At 39.4% G+C, this 18,990-nt stretch overlaps 1 protein-coding gene across 8 annotated transcripts in view; it reads right to left on the bottom strand.

Annotated features, from left to right (window-relative positions):
* The window catches only part of ubr4 (ubiquitin protein ligase E3 component n-recognin 4), a 63,832-nt gene extending 45,400 nt beyond the window's left edge, over positions 1–18,432 (bottom strand). For 4 of the 8 annotated variants that reach the window (XM_055012753.1, XM_055012755.1, XM_055012756.1 and 1 more), the window contains exons 1-23: positions 18,272–18,432; positions 15,378–15,475; positions 15,149–15,252; positions 14,790–14,919; positions 14,456–14,601; positions 14,135–14,234; positions 13,269–13,410; positions 12,969–13,093; positions 12,033–12,157; positions 11,658–11,717; positions 11,333–11,523; positions 10,921–11,020; positions 10,424–10,561; positions 9,228–9,345; positions 8,612–8,653; positions 4,577–4,764; positions 3,814–3,970; positions 3,606–3,691; positions 2,763–2,932; positions 2,290–2,569; positions 1,730–1,862; positions 1,537–1,616; positions 1,316–1,444 (exon numbers count right to left, since the gene is read on the bottom strand). In XM_055012753.1, the coding sequence (XP_054868728.1) occupies positions 1,316–1,444; positions 1,537–1,616; positions 1,730–1,862; positions 2,290–2,569; positions 2,763–2,932; positions 3,606–3,691; positions 3,814–3,970; positions 4,577–4,764; positions 8,612–8,653; positions 9,228–9,345; positions 10,424–10,561; positions 10,921–11,020; positions 11,333–11,523; positions 11,658–11,717; positions 12,033–12,157; positions 12,969–13,093; positions 13,269–13,410; positions 14,135–14,234; positions 14,456–14,601; positions 14,790–14,919; positions 15,149–15,252; positions 15,378–15,475; positions 18,272–18,396 (2,967 nt within the window). In that variant the 5' untranslated portion in view covers positions 18,397–18,432. The remainder of the gene's footprint in view (positions 1–1,315; positions 1,445–1,536; positions 1,617–1,729; positions 1,863–2,289; positions 2,570–2,762; positions 2,933–3,605; positions 3,692–3,813; positions 3,971–4,576; positions 4,765–8,611; positions 8,654–9,227; positions 9,346–10,423; positions 10,562–10,920; positions 11,021–11,332; positions 11,524–11,657; positions 11,718–12,032; positions 12,158–12,968; positions 13,094–13,268; positions 13,411–14,134; positions 14,235–14,455; positions 14,602–14,789; positions 14,920–15,148; positions 15,253–15,377; positions 15,476–18,271) is intronic. The other 4 variants (XM_055012757.1, XM_055012759.1, XM_035948458.2 and 1 more) reach the window with 2 other exon arrangements.
* Between the last annotated feature and the right edge of the window lie 558 nt (positions 18,433–18,990).

Raw genomic sequence — 18,990 nt, 5'->3', positions numbered from 1 at the left:
TCATATTGTAATGATCATAATAGAGCATGTCTTACAGTATTATGTTACTGAATTGTTTGCACAGTAGCCACTGATAATATTTTACTGTGCAGCATTATTGATTAATAATATGTTATTGCATTGCACTGTATGATATTTGTATCGAGAATGCTTCATGTTTTGTCAGTGCTAAAGAACTACAGATAAAAATTGACCTTGCCATGTTTCATATATGCAATACTGGAGGTCCTCGACTTGCGTCAGAGTTCTGTCTACAGACTGACGTAAGTCGATTTTCATGATTTTAAGTCGGAACTCTGGCGAAAATGTAAACAAAGCCGTTACGTGCGTCACAATATTGATCAGTTCTTCATAAAAGTTATGAATACCAACGACTTTCATGCATGTAAGAGTTATTGTACAAGAAGATAACAGAATATGTTGGACTGTTTTTACAACTAATAATGCCGATGTTCGTCAGTGTTTCGTCCTGTTCTGAGTGTTTTATTAAATCTAATTTCACTTTCATGGCGTGTTGCTCTCAAGACAGAATTATCGATGTACTTCTATTTTGAAGCTGTTTGTTGGTAATTGTCACTTCCTGTCCGCTACTTTGATGTGTAGCTTTACACACGTACATGCATTTTTGGACTTACTGGTTAAGTTAAAAGGATTAATTACATGTATTTATGTTGTTTTATTCTGTTTTTGCTGCAGTTTTCACTCTGTAATGGTACGACTCACAATTCATTTTGCAAGCACGAGTTTAACTAGTTGGACAGTTGCAGCTTTTACGTTGCAGTGAAGACAGCACACATGGCTTTCCTTTTCTTCCAAGCATCAGAAGAGTCTGACGTACACTTGGGAGCTATAATGAAGGACAAAAAGTTAGTGAATGTAGCACAATCCAAGGTGGCGTATAACCGTAGAATGGAAACAAATCCGTCTTACAGCGTCGCGTGACGACGTATTCATCCGTTCCGCTCGTCAACTAGTTCTACGTAACGATGAAATGCCGTAGGTTGATGACGTTGTAAATCAAGGACCCTCAGTAATATGTATTGGCATTATCAGTTAAATGAATAAACTACTTGTGGAAACAGCAACTGTGGTCTTATGCAATAAAAATGGGCTTACTTTTTGCCACTTTTCTGTTTGCAGATCAGTTTTTAAAATTGTTACTAACCATACATGAGGTGGGGCCACCCTGAGCAGGCAGCACTGCAGGCGATGGGTGCTGTTATGCAGTCTGGATAAACCTGAAATACTACCTGCTTCATGGACTCGATAACCTCGTTTGCACATCTCAGAGTTTGTTCATGTGTTGTGTTCTCACCACTGCAGTGATGGGCTTGCCGTCTTGTCTTCTTGCTGTGTCAAACTGAGAACCCGCTGCCAGGAGTGAGACGAGCCACGCGTACAGTTCATCGTACTTAACTGCTCCGTTGAATAGCTTTGGAAAAACCTACACAACAAAATATATATCACTCATATTTTAGGATACACATGTAATTTTATGATTGAAACTTGAATCAAATAAACTGAAAAAGGTCCCACTTTGCTGTCCAGTCTGCTGATGTCATCTTCAGAAGCCTCAGGGGACAGAATGCAGTAGAATTTTGGCTGAACATTTGAATCTGACATAAATAAAAAGAACAGGGGTTTTATTTTTTCATCAACTACACAGACAAGGCATAAGAACACAATCATCATGAAATGGAAAAAAGCATTCTTTCTTTGTAAGCTTTACCTGTCGAACAGTGTTTAGCCCAGTTCTCCTCTACCTCTTTGAACCCGTAGTAAAGTGGGAGACTGCTACGTTTGCCGCCTTCCTGAACAGAACTCGGTCCAGTGGATGGTGGGGTGAGGAGGTTGTACTGCACCTGTAGATATTCATGGTAAAGAAGAGTTAAATTTCCTCTCATCACACTCAGCAACACACACATTTATTGATGATTTAACAATAACGATGATTTGTACAAATAAGTGCAATCTTGCCTCACCCTGCTGTTAAACTGGGCAATCTAATCAAAATAACTCAAAATAACAAAGTCTAGAGATCACAGATATATCTAAATCTGCCATATTATCTAAATCAGTAGTTGCTCTGAAGAGATTAACTGGAAACATGACTGTAGATATTTTTCTATTAAAATTAGGATGGATTATTTTAGTTTGTTCTGGATTTTTAAATTAAAGACCATAATGGGTTGTTTTTTACTTTATGACACGCCTTAGAAACACCTACCAAACACAAAACAACTTAATTTATGCTATTTACAATCTGGACAATAATATTTAGCCACTAACCTGCTCAAAAAGGTACAGCGGCGCCTTTGAGTAGTGGCGAAGCAGGTAGTCAAAAACCAGCAGCAGGCGGGCCAGGTTGAGGGGGACGGCCTTCAGCTGGGAGTCTCTGCTCTGGGCCACTTCAGTGATGGCCTGGGTGACCAGAGTGAGGACGGATCGACGACCGCGTTCTGACAGATTGTGGAAAAGGAGCAGCAGGAGCTGGAGGTGCTCAACATTAAGGTCGTCTTCTCCGTGAAGAGAACCCTGGATGGTGTGTTGCTTCAAGGTTCCCAAAAATCTGAGCGTAGCAAAGGAAAAAGGTACCATTGAGGAAAAACAGGAAAACATTTCATATATGTTGGCAAGTGATTTCAGAGTTTACAGTCCCATTATTTATCATGCATGGGTCACAACAATACTAACTGATATCTAGATCGGTGAATTAAACCATTAAACCTAATAGCCATATGAGAATGCCATGATTGCCATACCTTTCCCAGACTTTCATACACTCAGGCACATCTGGTTCTCCTTGTACGCTAGCTTTGTGCTGCCATATGAGGAGAAGTCTGGAGAGTACTGATAGTGATTGTGGGTGAATGTAGAGGGGCCAGGGACCCTCTGAAAAGGGGGCAACGCCCAACTGCTGAAGAAGGGTGTTCTGCAAATCACAAACAGATACATTTAAACTACAGTGACATTGAACAACTAAAGGTACATGTCCACTAGATCCGGAAATTTCCTGCATCTCATTCATTGTCTACTGTGTTGCATGCTGGTCCAGTTGCAGTGCGTTTTGAGCTGCGATCTGGTGCATCTCCTCAGAGCAGGCCGCAGCTCATTTGCATAAAGTAGACTTGACTTCTATTTTATGCAAATTCGATGCAGCGTGCAGAGGTCCGACGCATCGTGAAACTTTCGTTAAACGTCTAAACGAGCCATCGTTGAACTAAAACCAGGACAGATTCAGCTGCTGCACAGCTTATTTCTTGCCTCAAATGCTTACAGAAATACTTTTCGCTAAACTGTTTTCATAATAAGAGACAAAGTTTGCGACTGAGCCGCCTTGAAATCCAGGAGCAGACAGCTCCCGAGTCGATGCGTTTGTCCTATCAGGGGCAGGATAGTTGGAGAGGAAGGTCAGCAGGAGTTGAACGCCGGCTACTGGGCTCAAGCACACGCCCACCAAACGGCCGATTTTCAGATGTGGTGCGTTTACATGCAGGAAAAACGCATCTAGTGGACACGTAGCATAACTCTTGTCACTCTAATTGTGAGTTAATCACAGCAATTATTGGTCAAAAGTCTCGTTCTGAAAAACAAATTTCTCTTACCTGCAGTGCTGGGGATGGGAGGTCTGATGTCACAAGAGTGTGGTTGAAGTGATACAGAGCCAAAGAAAACACTTCATCTGAAGAGCCTAAAGAAAAAAAAAACTTATTAGTGGCATAACTAGTGACATCTATTACTGGATAGTAACTCTGGTGTGCAGTTCTACTAAAAGGAAATTTCATAATCTGAATGATAAGCTATCAGTCACACCTTTGACATCTTTGTCCACGTCCTTGATGATGCTGGCCAGCGTAGCCATGTGTTGCTCGGTAAGAGAGACGCTCAGGTAGTTGCGGATGAAGTTGTTCCTGGACTTCAGCATTGAGGTTGTGATGAAGTTCAGAATACTAGAGGCTAAACTGAGAAACTACAGGAACAAACAATTATGAGTTAGTGATCAGACACAGGAGAAAAATGAGAAACTTTCATAACCCCAAAAATGTAATGACAATAACACTAAATGTTATGTGTGAACTCGGGCTGCAACTTTTCACAGATGATGGTTCTCTTGATTAGTTTGGTCAACAAAATATCAGAAAACAGTGAAAAAAGTTCATCTGGTGACATCCTTAAATGCCGTTTTGTCCATAACCCAGAGGTAATCAGTTTACTGTCAAAAAAAATAGAAAATATTCTAATTCAAACAGCCAGAATTAGAGAATTTAGACTTCTTCTTCTTAGAAATGCAATAAAAATTGGTCATGATTAATTTAATAGACCACAACTAATCGAACAATTGTTGTAGCTTTTGTGTTAAACTGTATGTTCTCCAGCATTTCTTATATACAGCATGTTTGTTTTCAAGTGTTTTCAGATGCAACTGCTGCAAATTCAACCATCTCAAGATTGTTTATTACACTATGAGTCGAGAGACACTTCAGTGCTATTATAAAAAGAAGCGTTCTGTTTACTGTGCAGTTAATATAGCAGCATTATACTGTTTGCTGTTAGATGCACAAGAGAGACGCTTCACCAGTTCTGGATCTTTACGGCCGGCTAGAATGTTGCCGTTCTCGCTTGGATTCTGCTTGCTGGGGCTCTTCAGTCTGGGAGAGGTCTCCAGGGGTGGAGGAGGCGGTGGAGGTGGAGGGGCCACTTTGTCTTTGGTGGGCGAAATTGTCTCTTCAAACCAAAGCCCCAAGATGGGTTCGCTGTCGTCATCTGTCGAGAAAGGCAGATTATTCATTTACATTTCTTAAAGCGGAGGTGAGAAATTTTCTGAAACCTACATGGTGGTTGTGGAGTGGTAGTGGTGTCATCAAAAGGGGAACACGTAAAAAGCTTCACACTGGTTTATGACACCTACAACACAGTGCAGGCAGTGGACAAAAGCCAAAGACTGCAATAAATAATGAACATGTACTGACGGTCTGTCGGTGAACATCCACTAGAACATTCTTCTAAAAACAGAGCCCATTTAATATACTTGCTCTTCTTTTCTACAAATACACATTTAATACCATCAAAAGCTCACGCTATAGTGGTTTTCTGTCACCACAGTTGCTGGGAAAAGTTCCTCCATATTTTCATAGCCAATATCATTCCTGACAATAATCTTACAGTATTATGGGCACTAAATTATGTTTCACTAGAAATGAATATGTTCTTTACCTAAAGTAATGTTTAAACTCCATTTGTTAATTGGGAAAAGATATATTAAGGATTAATCAAAGCTGGATACTGTACTTAAACCGTCTTAAAAATGTAAAAATTTCAGCATGCAATATTGAATTCTTGCTGTCTTAGTGTGTGCTCTTATACATGCTTTTCTGCAACGACGACAAACAATGCTGGGATCAGATTCACACTTGATGCAACACACACGTCTCGTTATTCTCCAATGAACTCTATCTGCTGACTTGAAAACACATCACTGCTGCATTATTACATGGCAGAAAGCATCGTGTTACAATCAACATTTCACAGGCGTTGGATTTTTATGCACCAGCAGCATGCATCAGCTAGAACAAGTAGCCATTTTAAACGATCATCAAATATTAGTGTTTCAAATTTGGAAGCTATCTGCATTTTCAACAACTGGACTAAATCATATTTTGATAAATTAGAACAAGGTTGATTAAGTGACATGGCCAACCACCTATACAAGATAATAAATCACTTTATTGGCTCTGAACCAAAAAAAATAATAAAAAATCAATTCTACCAATAAATGTTGACACTCAGTAATGAAAACCTGACAAGGTCTGGAACAAAACAGCACATATGTAATGAGTATTGAATGTAGGTACCACTTTTGACACAAAGGTAACATTTAATTCCTTCTTCAGCTTCACTGCTCACCTCCCCTGATGTGTCACGACAAATCTGTCGGACGTGGACGAATCTGAATCGATACACAAACGTCCAAATTTTGATTATTTCAATCTGTTAATTAAAGTAATACGGAAGGTTCTAAATAATGTGGAACTAAGAAGCGCGGTACACGTCATCTCTGGGACACTTTGGGATGCGCACCTGGAGCGGACACGCCAACACGAGGAAAACAAACCTGTCTGACCTCCTCCCACCTCGCCGTGAGATCTGAACAGCTCCTTCTAATTTAAAAGCAGACGTGTGGAAACACTTTGACCATTTATTTTGGTATAGCAAAATGTTGGGTTTTTTTTGTCAATGACTGATTACTGTTAATACTGATATTTATTACTGTTTTGCACAAATTTTTTAACTTTCCACTCTTCACGCATTTCCATTAGTTTAATAAAATATCATGGAAATTAATTCAGTTCTTGTTTCTTAATACAAATGCACTGTTTTTAAAAACTGCAAGTGATGAATGCTTATTCAGCGAGACAAAAAGAAATGTGTGATGTGAAAAAGTGCATCAATATACATAAATTAACCCTTTAACACCCAAGGGTCATACAGGCCGCCTGGACTTCTTTATTTGGGCTGTAAAAGAGTCAGAAATCAGACTATGAATGATTGCTTTTACCCTTTTTTTCTGAACAACCTAAGCTTTCAATATCTGGTAATATCTGACAGAAACTATGTTTAGACAATGCAACAATAGTCTAAAGTGGGGAAAAAAAAACCCAAAAAACTGATTTGGATTTTTCAGGATTTAACTAAATTAGGAACTGGAGTTGAACATGAATAAAATATTAGACAGCAAAATTGTAAAATATGAACTATAATAAATATTTACAAAAAATGTTATTTTATAATACTTGTAAAATGGGAGCGGCGCCACTCCCGTGGGATTTAAAGGGTTAAAGATGCATCAGTAAGCATTTTATAATCGAATCGTAGCTCCTGAATCGTAATCGTTCTTGAATCCTGAGGTTCCCCAAGAATCCCACCCCTAATTCCCAGTCTTCAGTGGGACACAAAAGGAATGTTCAGGAGTGTGGGTTTTTAAGGCCTGACCGACAGGGATGTCAGCCAGATGTTCTGAGTTCATCCTCCGAACAAGTTTACAGAGTCTGTATGACAACCCAACTCAGGTGACAGCTCTGCTCTTCTCCTCGCCTCAGTGGGAGATGTCAGCAGATCTGATTACACGACAAAGCTTCCTCCACCTTCAGGGTTCTACCACCACCTGATGCTCACACTGTGTTTGTCGTTGGCAATCCATGACTGACAGAGATCCATAAAGCCTCGCTCAGCTTCATATCAGGCAAGCCAGCGCTTCCGGTTAACCCATCTGGGTTTCCCAATAACTCCCCACATGTGCAGTTAAGTTGCCAAGAGAACAACAGAATCAAGAGCCCTCTCTAGTATCTTGCTCAGGCATAAATACAGTAAGTGCCAAAGTTGCATGGATGGAACCGTCGTCTTCTTCTTCAGGAAAAACAGCAGCATTCACCCGATCAGTTGGTTCCTCACACCAACCCGGTGATCGCTGGTCTGTCTTCACACCAGATCAACATCTTTTACCATAAACAACCCAAACTAGGAAAGGACCGAGTATCCCCTGTCTAGGGCTTTGGTTCCAGAGCCGGTTCTGCATGTAGAGGTGGAACCCTATTAGATCTACTTTGTATAACTCGACCACCCGTTAGCTCTGGCTCCTTCCCTGACGTTTTAGCATTCAAAAAATGTAGCCAGGATTTGTTTCACCAAGGCCCTGTGATTGCCACAACACTGACACGAAACAACACATTCACACCTAACCTGGTGGGTGGTGATCACTTTTCTACAGTGAGATTATTTAGACACAACTTTTATGTTTTAAAGAATATCACATTAAGTTGATATTCACATTTGCATGCAACATACAAAAATCAAAACTTTTCAGGTGACAGCAAGACGTAGCATTGCGTGATTAAGCCCATTAAGCACAATTTGAATTTATTGGATTCAAGAATTATACCACTGTTTTGACATGGGTTTTAGATCATTTTTGCTTTGAAAAAACAACTTCCCCTGTTTGGCTTCATACAGTTTTAAGAAAAAGAAGAAAAGTTTGAAACTGAACTTAAAGTCTAACATCACATGACTTGGACAGTTTGTGTTTTAAATGTGAACCTTTTACCTTAACCCACCCTGCTAACCCTCCTGCCAGAAGCTGCTGTATTTGGCATGATTTTTTAAAAACAATTCAAGACTGGGCAGGAGCAGAGCCTGGACAAACAACTGTGAAACAACCAACAGTTTTGTTCCAGTTGGCAAATGCTAACTGAACAAAAACTGCTGGTTACTGTAAATGGTAATATGAACGTCCAGGTTTAACCGAAGGCTTAAATGCTTCTAATAATAAGAACAACAACCCACATGTCAACACCACTGGTATTATCCTTTGAACCACGATGAGCCACAGATGAACCTCTTTGACATATTTAAATTCTGTTCATATCAATTACAACACAAAGCAATTTTGAGACTACGAGCTGTTTTGTCAAAGCCTCTTCATCTCTGGCTCTATGATTTTCTCGGCTTTTAGGGTCACAGCTGAGAGCCTAAATTGTGAGACATACAATAACAGAAATGATTCTAGGACAGTGAAGTGGACACCAAATCTTTGACCTGAGGACAGAAATCTGCTGACCTGAGACACAAGCTGCACTTGTCTTCTCCTGTCTTCTCTCTGCTGAAATAGTAGACACTGTCAACTACACTGTGATCGTGTGATGAAGGGACAAAAATTTCAATGACATCACTGTGTGTTAATGTATGCATTTACCCTTCTCACTGCTGCCATGACCTAACTGACTGATCCACTGACAGCACAACTTTCTCACTGCTTCACTGATACGGCTCAGCACTGACACTATCTCAGAGATCAAACACAAACGTGACATCCACACTGTCATGGAGAAAAATCTGAGGCATACCTTGAAGGCATTACACAAAGCTTCTGACTTACTGGCTTGATGATCAATGTGCTCATTAAAAGATGAACACTTAAAAGTGTCTTCATTACATCTACAGTTAGAGGACTAGAGCTTCACACTTTTTTCTCAATCTAATTTGTATAATCAGGGCTGTGCCTAACAATATGTGCACTTATATCTGGATTTAAGTCTAAATTGTCCCCAGACAGCAGCCAGTGGAATGATTTCTTGTTTTTGCAAACTAATATGTGGGTGTCTACTCTAGCAAGAAGACTAAGGAGGCTTTCTGAAGTGCTGATGTAGTTGCCAGAATCCAGAAAGATGAAGTACCTTGGCTGCTGTCCTCCTCTGTGCTGCTGAAATCATCTTCATAGTAGGTGTTTGAGTCTGTGGAAGCACTGGCATCACTGCTGACGGAGCCCTTCCTCTGGCGCTGGAGAACACAAGCCTGATGGAAGCACAAACAAGAACTTTTCAATCACACTGCTCAGTCTTTTAATCACACTTTTCTATCAATCATCAATTGTTTTAGGAAAAAATGTGGAGGACAATCACAGCAGGAGCAACATTTTACATGTGTTCGTTCCAGCCAGTGTTTTGTATCGTGCTATCAGTTTTGTTTTGTATGTACATGTTCTTGCAGATCTACATCAATTTATGTTATACCACCACAGATATGTAAAGGGGGTCCTCAGTTTATGACATCTGCGTCTTACGGCGTCCTCAATATTACATTGGAACTGGTTACGTGGGACTAGCTGACGAGCGGAGCGGATGAATAAGTCATCACATGACCCTATAAGATGGCTTTGTTTCCATTCTCCAGTTGTACGCCACCTTGGATTGTGCCACATTGACTAAGTTTTTGTCCTTCATTATGGCTCCCAAGCATAAGTCAGACTCATCTGATGCTTGGAAACAAAGGAAAGCCGTCTCCATGGAAGTGAAATTAGAATAAAACACTCGGGGCAGGGCGAAACAGCGATGAACATCGGTCAAGAAAAAACAGGTCAACATATTGTAGCGACCCTCTGTGATGAATGAGTGAGACTTTATCTGGTTCTCTGCTGGTTTATTGAACCTTCACACAGGCTACTGTGGACCGTAGCCAACACCAGAATAACTAGAAAAACCCCATAACTTAGCTCCAGAATTAGCTGCCGTTCCCAGCTCTCTCTACTGCTGACTCTCAGCCAATCAGAGGTGAGCTAACTAAACATGGCACGTTCACTGACATTAGGTAAATCTGGAACTGAACAATAAACATTGAAACCTCAACATCAACAACAATATCAGTCCGTTACAATATTCTGTTATCTTCTAGTAAAATAATTCATACATGCATGAAAGTCGTTGGTATTCATGACTTTATGAGGAACTGATCGATATCGTGACGCACCGAACGGCTTTGGTTACATTTTCGTCGGAGTTCCGATTTATGGCGAAAATCGACTTACGTAGATCAGTAAGAACAGAACTCCGATGTGAATCGGGGACCCCCTGTATTTAAATATTAGTGACCGCACCTTTTTGTATGAAGTGGAGAGAAGGGTGAAGAGTAGGTTGGTCAGGGGCACCGAGTCGATGAGTCTTTGGACCCTCTGGATGGAAGTGCTCTGCGCCATGATGTTGAGCTCAGCTGGAGGTCCATCACTCGCCCAGCCCTACAGGTCAAGGGAGAGAATGGAAAGAAGAAACACAAGGGGTTTTCAGTAGTTTTGAATGGCTGCTGAATTAAATAACCATCGTATACCGCAAAAATAATAAGTTGCATAGACCTAACTAAAGCATAGCAAATGCTTTGTTTCTTCAAACAACAGGATATTAGTCACACTGGCATTTAACGTTATGTTTCCAGTAGAGGGTTTATGTACACAATCTGTACAACGAGAGAATGAAGTCTCAAGCCCCTGATAGTGACCACAGCATTACAGGATAATAGTTTTACTGGAAAACGTGTTGTATGATAATTTTCTTTAATATACAACAGAAAGCAGTTGCATTTGTTTGTCATGTCACTAACCCGGTGCAGAGCTTCCACTTGGAGATCCTGGAAAAGCGAAGTCAGAAGTTTGATGGCATGGTTGGCCAGGATAACGGACAAAACTCCGAATCCTTGGTGTCTTGGGAAAAACAAGGCGAACATAATGAATGCACACAAATCACTTTCAATGCATGCGATCTTTTCTTTCCTGTGGAATTATGTAGTTTATGTTTTCTCCAAATAAACGAATAAATTTGCTTTTTCCCCCAGGAAAGTCAAATTTTTAAATACGGACCTTTCTTGTGGCCTACTACTTGGCAAAATGTTGACACTTCAGAGATTTCATTGCTGCCACCACTGCCCACACCTTAATTAGTGAAATACTAAACTGAGCTGCAATAGCACAAGAAGTACGATATACACTTTTTTCCTATTCATAATTTAAAATTACCCTTTGCCAGGACCAAGTTTAGGCGATCCTGCGCCATCCTTGGTGCGAGCAGCAATATCCCGGACACGCAGGGCAGCCAGGGGATCCTTCTCTTTCCCTTTATCTGCCAGGGCAGTCGGGCTCAGGTTCAGAATCAGGTACAGGCTGTTCAAGAGGCACCAGGCTCCAAGCAGCTGGAAGTTCTGATAATGCTGCAGCGCACAAGAGTGTACATAAAAAAACTTGCAAAGAACATGTAAAGTGACACAGACCAAGAAAGTACATACACACTAATTTAGAACAATTCTTGTACTATTGTAGTTTCCAAATAAGACCTGGTACCCACCTCTCCTCCTGCTCTGCGAGAGTTGCTGATGGCTTGTCCGATCATTTCATAGATCTCCAGCTGTTGAGAACACGAATTTAGTATTTGTCACCATTTTAAATGCACGTTATCGAACACATGTTAGCAAGAAGGTTATTGCAAATTGTAAAAAACGTAAACGTGTCGAAATGTGATACAGATTGCTCTAAACATGCTTAGTGTACCAAGGAGAATTTGTGCTGTTTTAAAGGGGGATCACATCAGATACATTTTGTTCTATATTCTGCAAGAAGTTACGCGATATATAAAAACCTGGCAATCTCCTTTTTAGTTCCTAAAATCTCTACACGGTACTATATGCACATATACTCAAAATACTGAACTCATAATACTTACACATTTCTGGACAATTGTGGCAGCATCATTTTCATAGTCCTCTTCTTTAGTCCCAGTGGAGGCAGAGCGAAGCTGCAAGCCGCTACCTACCTGCAGAATGGCCATGCAAGTGGCCACACTCACACCTAAACAGGCAGAAATATATTTGCATTTGTATGTAACACCATGTAGACAATGAGCATGACATTAGTGCAGGGGTGTCCAACATGCAGCCCGCGGGCCAAAAGCAGTCCTCCAGAGGATCTAATCCGGCCCTCAAAGTTTAAAAATTCCAGAGAAGACATTAACTGCAGATTGCAAATTAGTAAAACTATAAATTTAAAATCATTTCTAGACCATGACAAGTTGTTTTGATCAGAAAGTAAAATACTAGATTGTTCATTGTTCTTTTGTCAATTTGTGTCTCATTTTTGTAATAGTTTGTCTTTTTTTGTCGTTTTATTCCTTTTTTGTCAAACTTAATTTGTTTTGTGTCGTTTGTCTCATTTTTGTAATATTTTGTCTTGTTTTTGTTTTGTTTTTTTGTCTGGCTTCTGTCATTTTGATCATCAAGTAAAATAGTACATTGTTCAGTTCCAGAGATCTGTGACTAAATGTTTTGTTCCTTTGTAGACACTCTGCGATCTGGAAGTCGTAATGTGTAAATGAGAAACTGAGGCTGTATGTTGGTGAAATTTAATTCATTTTTCTTGAGAAATTTCAGGTTGTTCACAATAGTTCATTAAATGTGAACACTTTCAGAATGTACTTTTTTGCACTAAAACAAAGGAGAAATTTGCAGTTGTGGTTATTTATAAGTTATTATGCTGTGGTTTCTTTCGGCCCACTTCAGATCAAACTGGACTGAATGTGGCCCCTGAACTAGAATGAGTTTGACACCCCTGCATTTGTGTATTCAGGTACTGATTAAAGTGGGGACAGACAGTCGCCACGTACCAGCATAGAGACAGCTCAAGGCCAGCACCGTCATGTCCAATAGTCTTCCTGGTGTCAAGGGCTCAAGTACAGGCAAGGAAAGTGTGTCCAAAGCCATGGTTACGTCTATCACCAGTGAATGAAATCTAAAAACAGATTTCAAGTAGAGAACATCAGTTGAAGGTTTGAAAGAGAAAATCAAAAATTAAATGCTCGTCATCAATTACACAAGCACAGAAAGACTGTATTTCAAAACAAATTATGTAACACATTATACTCTGATGTTGGATTCTGTTAACCTAATACATAACAATAAAATACCCATTGCGGACAGCAGTGGCATCAGCCACTGTTGCAGGCATGATAAAGAAAGAGTTGGCTGATACAGCATCCTGGAATCGGTTGATGTAGCGTAGAAAGTAGGGCAGGTTGAGGCACACTCGTAGCAACTTCTCAGACCCACCTGGAAAGAGTTCACAATAAATTCATCATGATTTCAATAAGAAGTGACTAAAAAGAAAAGTACACAACTTGTCAAATGAAATTACAATCTTCAGGGGAAATAATGTCTTGACAATTTAGATAGGTCTAAAAACACTGAGAGCTCTATAGTACATTTTTTCACACAAGAAAATGGATTACATTTTGATGCTTTGAAATTAAAATTGACTAAATAGTGATCATGATTGGAAAACTTTTAAGTTGATGTGTAGAAAATAGGGCTGCACAAAACAGAAAAAACAGACATTGCTAAATTTTGTTTTTGGAAACAATACAAGAAAGTTGAACTTTTTAAAGCATTTTTATTTTATTTTCTCATCTTCTATGCAGAAACACATCCCCTACAGAATCATACACATGAATCCATAATGAATAATTGTTTCAAATGTCATCTGGTCAACAGTCCTGGACTTTTTCAGATCTCAGTACATATTGCAGAAAAATAAAATATCACAAATTCAGTGCAGCCTTAGTATTTGCCAAAACAGTTTTACTGCTATATGAAAATTGAAAGGCAACTTTTTATGCATATGAATTAATGCTGCCTTTCCAAAGATTAGACTTTGCCAAAGACAACATTTTGGACATCTTTCAGCACAAACTGGAATAAAACTTCTAAATCAAGATAAACATAAACTAGTATTCATAAACCAACAATCTCCAGCACAAGAGCAACAACTACTCACCAAGTTCCTGTAAGCTTGACACATTCTGAGAGACAAAGGCATTTTTCATTTTGGCCTGAACGGCTTGATCTGTGGTTTGGTCATCGCAATCACTCTCAGCCTAAAATTGGAAGGAGTTGAACTTTTTTAGAATTGAAATGATGAATACAAACAAGGCAGTTACAGAGCAACTGTATCCAACACAGGAAAATAAATTACAGGTGTAGAGTTTTTTTATATTCAGTGTAAAAAGTCTTGACAAAAACGTGAACAAGCTGCTGTGGTAAACTTCAGCTGTTGGTGTCAGGACTGGCAGGGGGCAGCTGGGTCTGTAGCACTTGCCTGCATGTGTGCTGCTGATGGGGAGGCCAAGATGGTGGTAAGGTCAGGGTTAAAAACTGAAGTCAGCTGATTAAAGAAGTTCATTTGTACTTCTTTTTGTCGAAGCTCTGGGTTCACAGCACTGGGCAACTCCTTCTGATCTTCCACTATTAAAAGGAAACACATCAAATTTCTCAGTCACATACCAAAGCTTTGAAAATTTCTTGTTTTCTAAGAATACCCAAGGGATTTTTCTGTCAATCCTTCAGGTATCTCTCTCCCTACTACCGGGAGTGTTGTGTCACAATTAGTGCAGTATTGGTGAACTTTACTCCATCTCTTCAGGGACACTCACCATCTGAAAGGGTCTTCACGGTTTGAGGCAACTTGGCAGACTTCATCATAGCAGTGAAAGTAATGATTTCTGTGCGATCTAGTCTGCTGCAGCCAGTGCAAAGTCCTTTTATAAGAAGAATCAGGTGTTTCTGGAAAAAAAATATTAACAGTATTACTCAACAGAAGCACTGAGTTTATACAGCAAATAATTCCCTGTCAAATACAACACAGACACACTAGTAGAAAAGCAAAAATAGTAAGAATTTAAAAAGAAAATGAACAAACACTAAATTTAAAACAATGGAATCAGACTAAAACGTTCCTCTATACGTAGTCGGATGGTATTATGTTCTTCTCATTGCAGTTTGTTTCACTCACCTGTGATACTGCACATGCTTCATCTGGGTTCTCCAGGCGCAGCAACGAGAATTCAATCAATACTTTGCACGCTGCAGCAACCGACAGCAACTGATTTCTCGGTACTAGAAAAACAGGACAAACATATTCTTCAGGCTAGAAGAAACACAAACACTCGCATTTGAACGTTTTGACTGACAGTCAGTAGTCAAACATCTATTATACTGAAGGGGAAGTGACAGATACATACTTTGTCCACATACTGTGGTGATGTAATGTGCAGAGAGTGCCACGAATGATGAGTAGAAAGGCTCATACTGTTTGTCGTGGTGGAGAATGTCTGATTCACTGCAAATGACAAGTGGAATATGGCATTAAATAATGTCAAATATACATTTTCAAACATGTTCATTGTAATCTTATTTTCAGAAAAGAGAGGATACAGTTATAAACCTTCTAAATAAAATCTACAGCAGAAACATACTGTCAAAAACCTGTTCCAGCTGACTAACCATGACTGGACATAAGACACGACTCAAACCACATTTTTAAACTATAAATCTGCTAATGGATTTTGAAAAACGAGGGTCATTTTTCAAAAGACTGGCATACTTTGTGCTTGATTACTGCATCTCTTTTCAAACATGGCATCTAAATCTTGTTTTTTTAAGGCTTTTGAAATTAGCTTAACCTGATGTTTACTATCCTTTGCCTACTAGACTACTTTTCTGCAGCTTCCAGTACACTAATCTGCTCAAATGAAAACACAGAACCACCTCAATGTGATGTACCATGACAATATACAGTAGCAAGAATCCAAAATCAGCATTGCAAAGACGCACACATTTAAAACTTTCTAAAATTCTGAAAACACATTCAATACTCCTACATCTCCTACAAAAGATCCCAAGTACTGTTGACTGGGTCATTTACTGCCTTTATTTTCCTGACAATAAAAAGATGCACAATGCCGTGGTAAAGGAAATGAACAGCAAACAAAAACAATGAAGCTTTAAATAATGGAAAGACCTTACATTTTTACTAGTATGCTGCTTGTGATTGATCTAAATTAGTTTGTTTTCATGTAACACTGCAATTTTGCCAAGTCTCTAACATAAAAAAGATATGATACCTCATGATACCTTCTCATCAATTAAAAGTCTGATGGAAAAAAAATTCAAACAGTATTTATCACACACAGAATTCCATTTCCCTGATGATACGGCACTGTAACGTTCTTCTGGAGAGTCAGCGTACCTAAATCTGACAACTAAACTTTATAATTGTAAATATCAACACCTGTACATCTGTAAATATGGAAAATATAAGTCACACTACTCTTACAGCATATTCCAACACCCATGTTTACAATGTCAGAAACTGCAGGAGAAAAAGCTTTACATCTGACTGTGTTCGCTAATGAGTGAGCATCTGAATAGTTATCAAACCTGGCTTCACAGAATGAATTAGTATTTCTGGTGTATTTCCCAGGAAGGTCTTTTTCCTTCCTTCAAACATAAATTGTGATCTCAGTTAAACTTTATTCCTTCAAAACATTTGGCAGGAAGTGTGTCAATTTTTTATACAAAATTACACAGCTAAGTGCAATCTATAAATGGGAAAAATACTTGACGACAAAGCTGCAGCAATAAGGACATTCTGCTTTGTGGCAGATAAACCATGACCAAATCATTGAAAACACAATACCCTTTGAGAACTTAACTTTGTTACGCTCAATGTTCTCAAACTCTGGTAATGGATATTAGCAATTGATATGCTGTTTAAAACCAAACATGTCCATTTATGACGACACTAGAAGAATTTATCTTTCGGTGGGTTTTGAATCTTTAGCGTTCTCTCTATAAACATTTGGGGCCCTGTGATAAACAGGTTTGTCGATGTTAGTCACCTGAAAATGACCACAAACATTTGCTCCAACGTTTCGACTACATATGAAGATAACAGACAACACTGCAGTAGTTAAACAGCAGTTGAAAAAAAATGACACTATCAGTGATTCTAACATTAGTGCCCCACTTTGCAGGTTGCATGTTTCTGAGGAAAATGAAACCTATAAACATAGCAGGAAGCTTTGCACTTGAATGCGCAGAGCAATCAGCATATGCCACCACCCTACACCAGTGTCAAGTGACAACCTGGCCTCTGTGTAGGTTCTATTTACTTGATAATCTCTCAATAGAAATGTATGCAATGGTTGTTGCAAAGCGAAATAAGCATATATACACCGACTTTCAAGACAAAATTATTGGCGAGGCACCAAAATAATCATGCCTGGCTGTGACACTCTTCTCCGATAACAAGTTCTCATCGTTTCAGCCTCTTTGTAGTTTAGTGTATCCATCTCGGATTTCACCACAACAGCTTAACTCTCAAGCTTAAATGCCAGGTTTAGGTTTTACTGACAATACGTTAACAGCTACCCACAATCACCTGATCAAGAATGAGTCGAGAAATAAGGTCCCCGCCTACTTTCAGCCCAACCACAAGCACACAGCTGACAGTGTTTAACGGGCTGACTACCTTTACCGATCAGTTTATATGTGAATTATATGTTGTCAAACCTATACTAGATTGCATTTGACAAGTCGAAGCATATTTAGCCAAGTTAAGTCAGCTGACGTAGTCGTCTGTTACTCTGGCCGGGCCATATCAACGTTACGTTAGCCCCTCCGGTTGGAAGGCCCGGCTGGTTAGCTCGCTGGCTAATGTTTGTGTTAGCTAGCTAATGATGAAGCAAATTTCCTAAACGTAACAACGCGACGTCAACTAACGTTCGCACGGCAACAACTTCACGTTAGAGATCGGCCTCCATCGGCCATAAGTCGTGCCTTGTTTCAAACTGTTTATAAGTGACCAGGCAGGCAATCGCTCGCTAAATAGCATTTTGAGTAAGTTAGCTACCGTTAGCATACCAGCTAACGTCAGCAACGGACTTGGTGCCAGTGCAAGTTAAGCTTTAAGTAGCCTGCTAGCCGCTAACGTCAGCCGAGCGGGTAACGTTTCCCATCGAACTGAACTAACCAAGCTAAGTTAGCACGTTAGCCAGGCAGCTAATCCTGGGTGGACACGGACAGTATTTGAGCAAATAGACACCCCGCAGGCTATTGACATGTAACCGGTTACCTGTTAATGATAGACCCGATAAGCTGAGGTAGCTCTTTCGTTTCAAAAGCGGTGTACGAAGCTGATAAAAGCGGCCGCACTGCCGCTGTCCATTCGTGCTCCCCATCTCCTCCGCTCGACGCCATCTTGAAATCCCATAGAAAAAACTAGCTGCCGGAGGAAGCGACTGTGAAAGTAAATCATGGGGGGCGTTCACGATCTGATAACAGTCCAAAAGCCAGTATTTCATCAAAAACATTACTTTAAATTGAAGAACAATGTTTCAAAATAAGTCATCCCAGTCTATGTTTTTTTTAACCCTCGTGTCGTTCTGCGGGTCAAAATTGACCCGTTTTAAAGTTTGAAAATGTGGAAAAAATATTTTTTTTTTCACAGTGAAACTTCTGATGTCCACAAGGAAATGTTAAAAAAGATGTTTCTTTAAGAACATTCACAAAAAAATCAACCAAAATCCAACGATTTTCACTGGATTTTGGTTGATTTTTATGCGAATGTTCTTAAAGAAAATATTAGAAGTTTTATTGACATATATGTAATCACTTTTGATATTTTTAGGATTTTTTTTGAAGATTTTTACTCATTTTTTGAAAATATTTTCAAGAATTTTCTTGCCAAAATTAATTTTTTTAATCAAACTTTTAAGGGAAATTTTTAAGGAATTATTGTAATTTTCTTCCCGAAGGTTTTGCAAATTATCAGAAATTTGGGGAATTTTTTTT

This window comes from Amphiprion ocellaris, chromosome 8 (assembly GCF_022539595.1).
Source record: "Amphiprion ocellaris isolate individual 3 ecotype Okinawa chromosome 8, ASM2253959v1, whole genome shotgun sequence".
In the NCBI taxonomy this organism is placed as follows: Eukaryota; Metazoa; Chordata; class Actinopteri; family Pomacentridae; genus Amphiprion; species Amphiprion ocellaris.
Note: the sequence above shows the minus strand (reverse complement) of the source record. Positions and strands in the feature narration are given on the sequence as shown.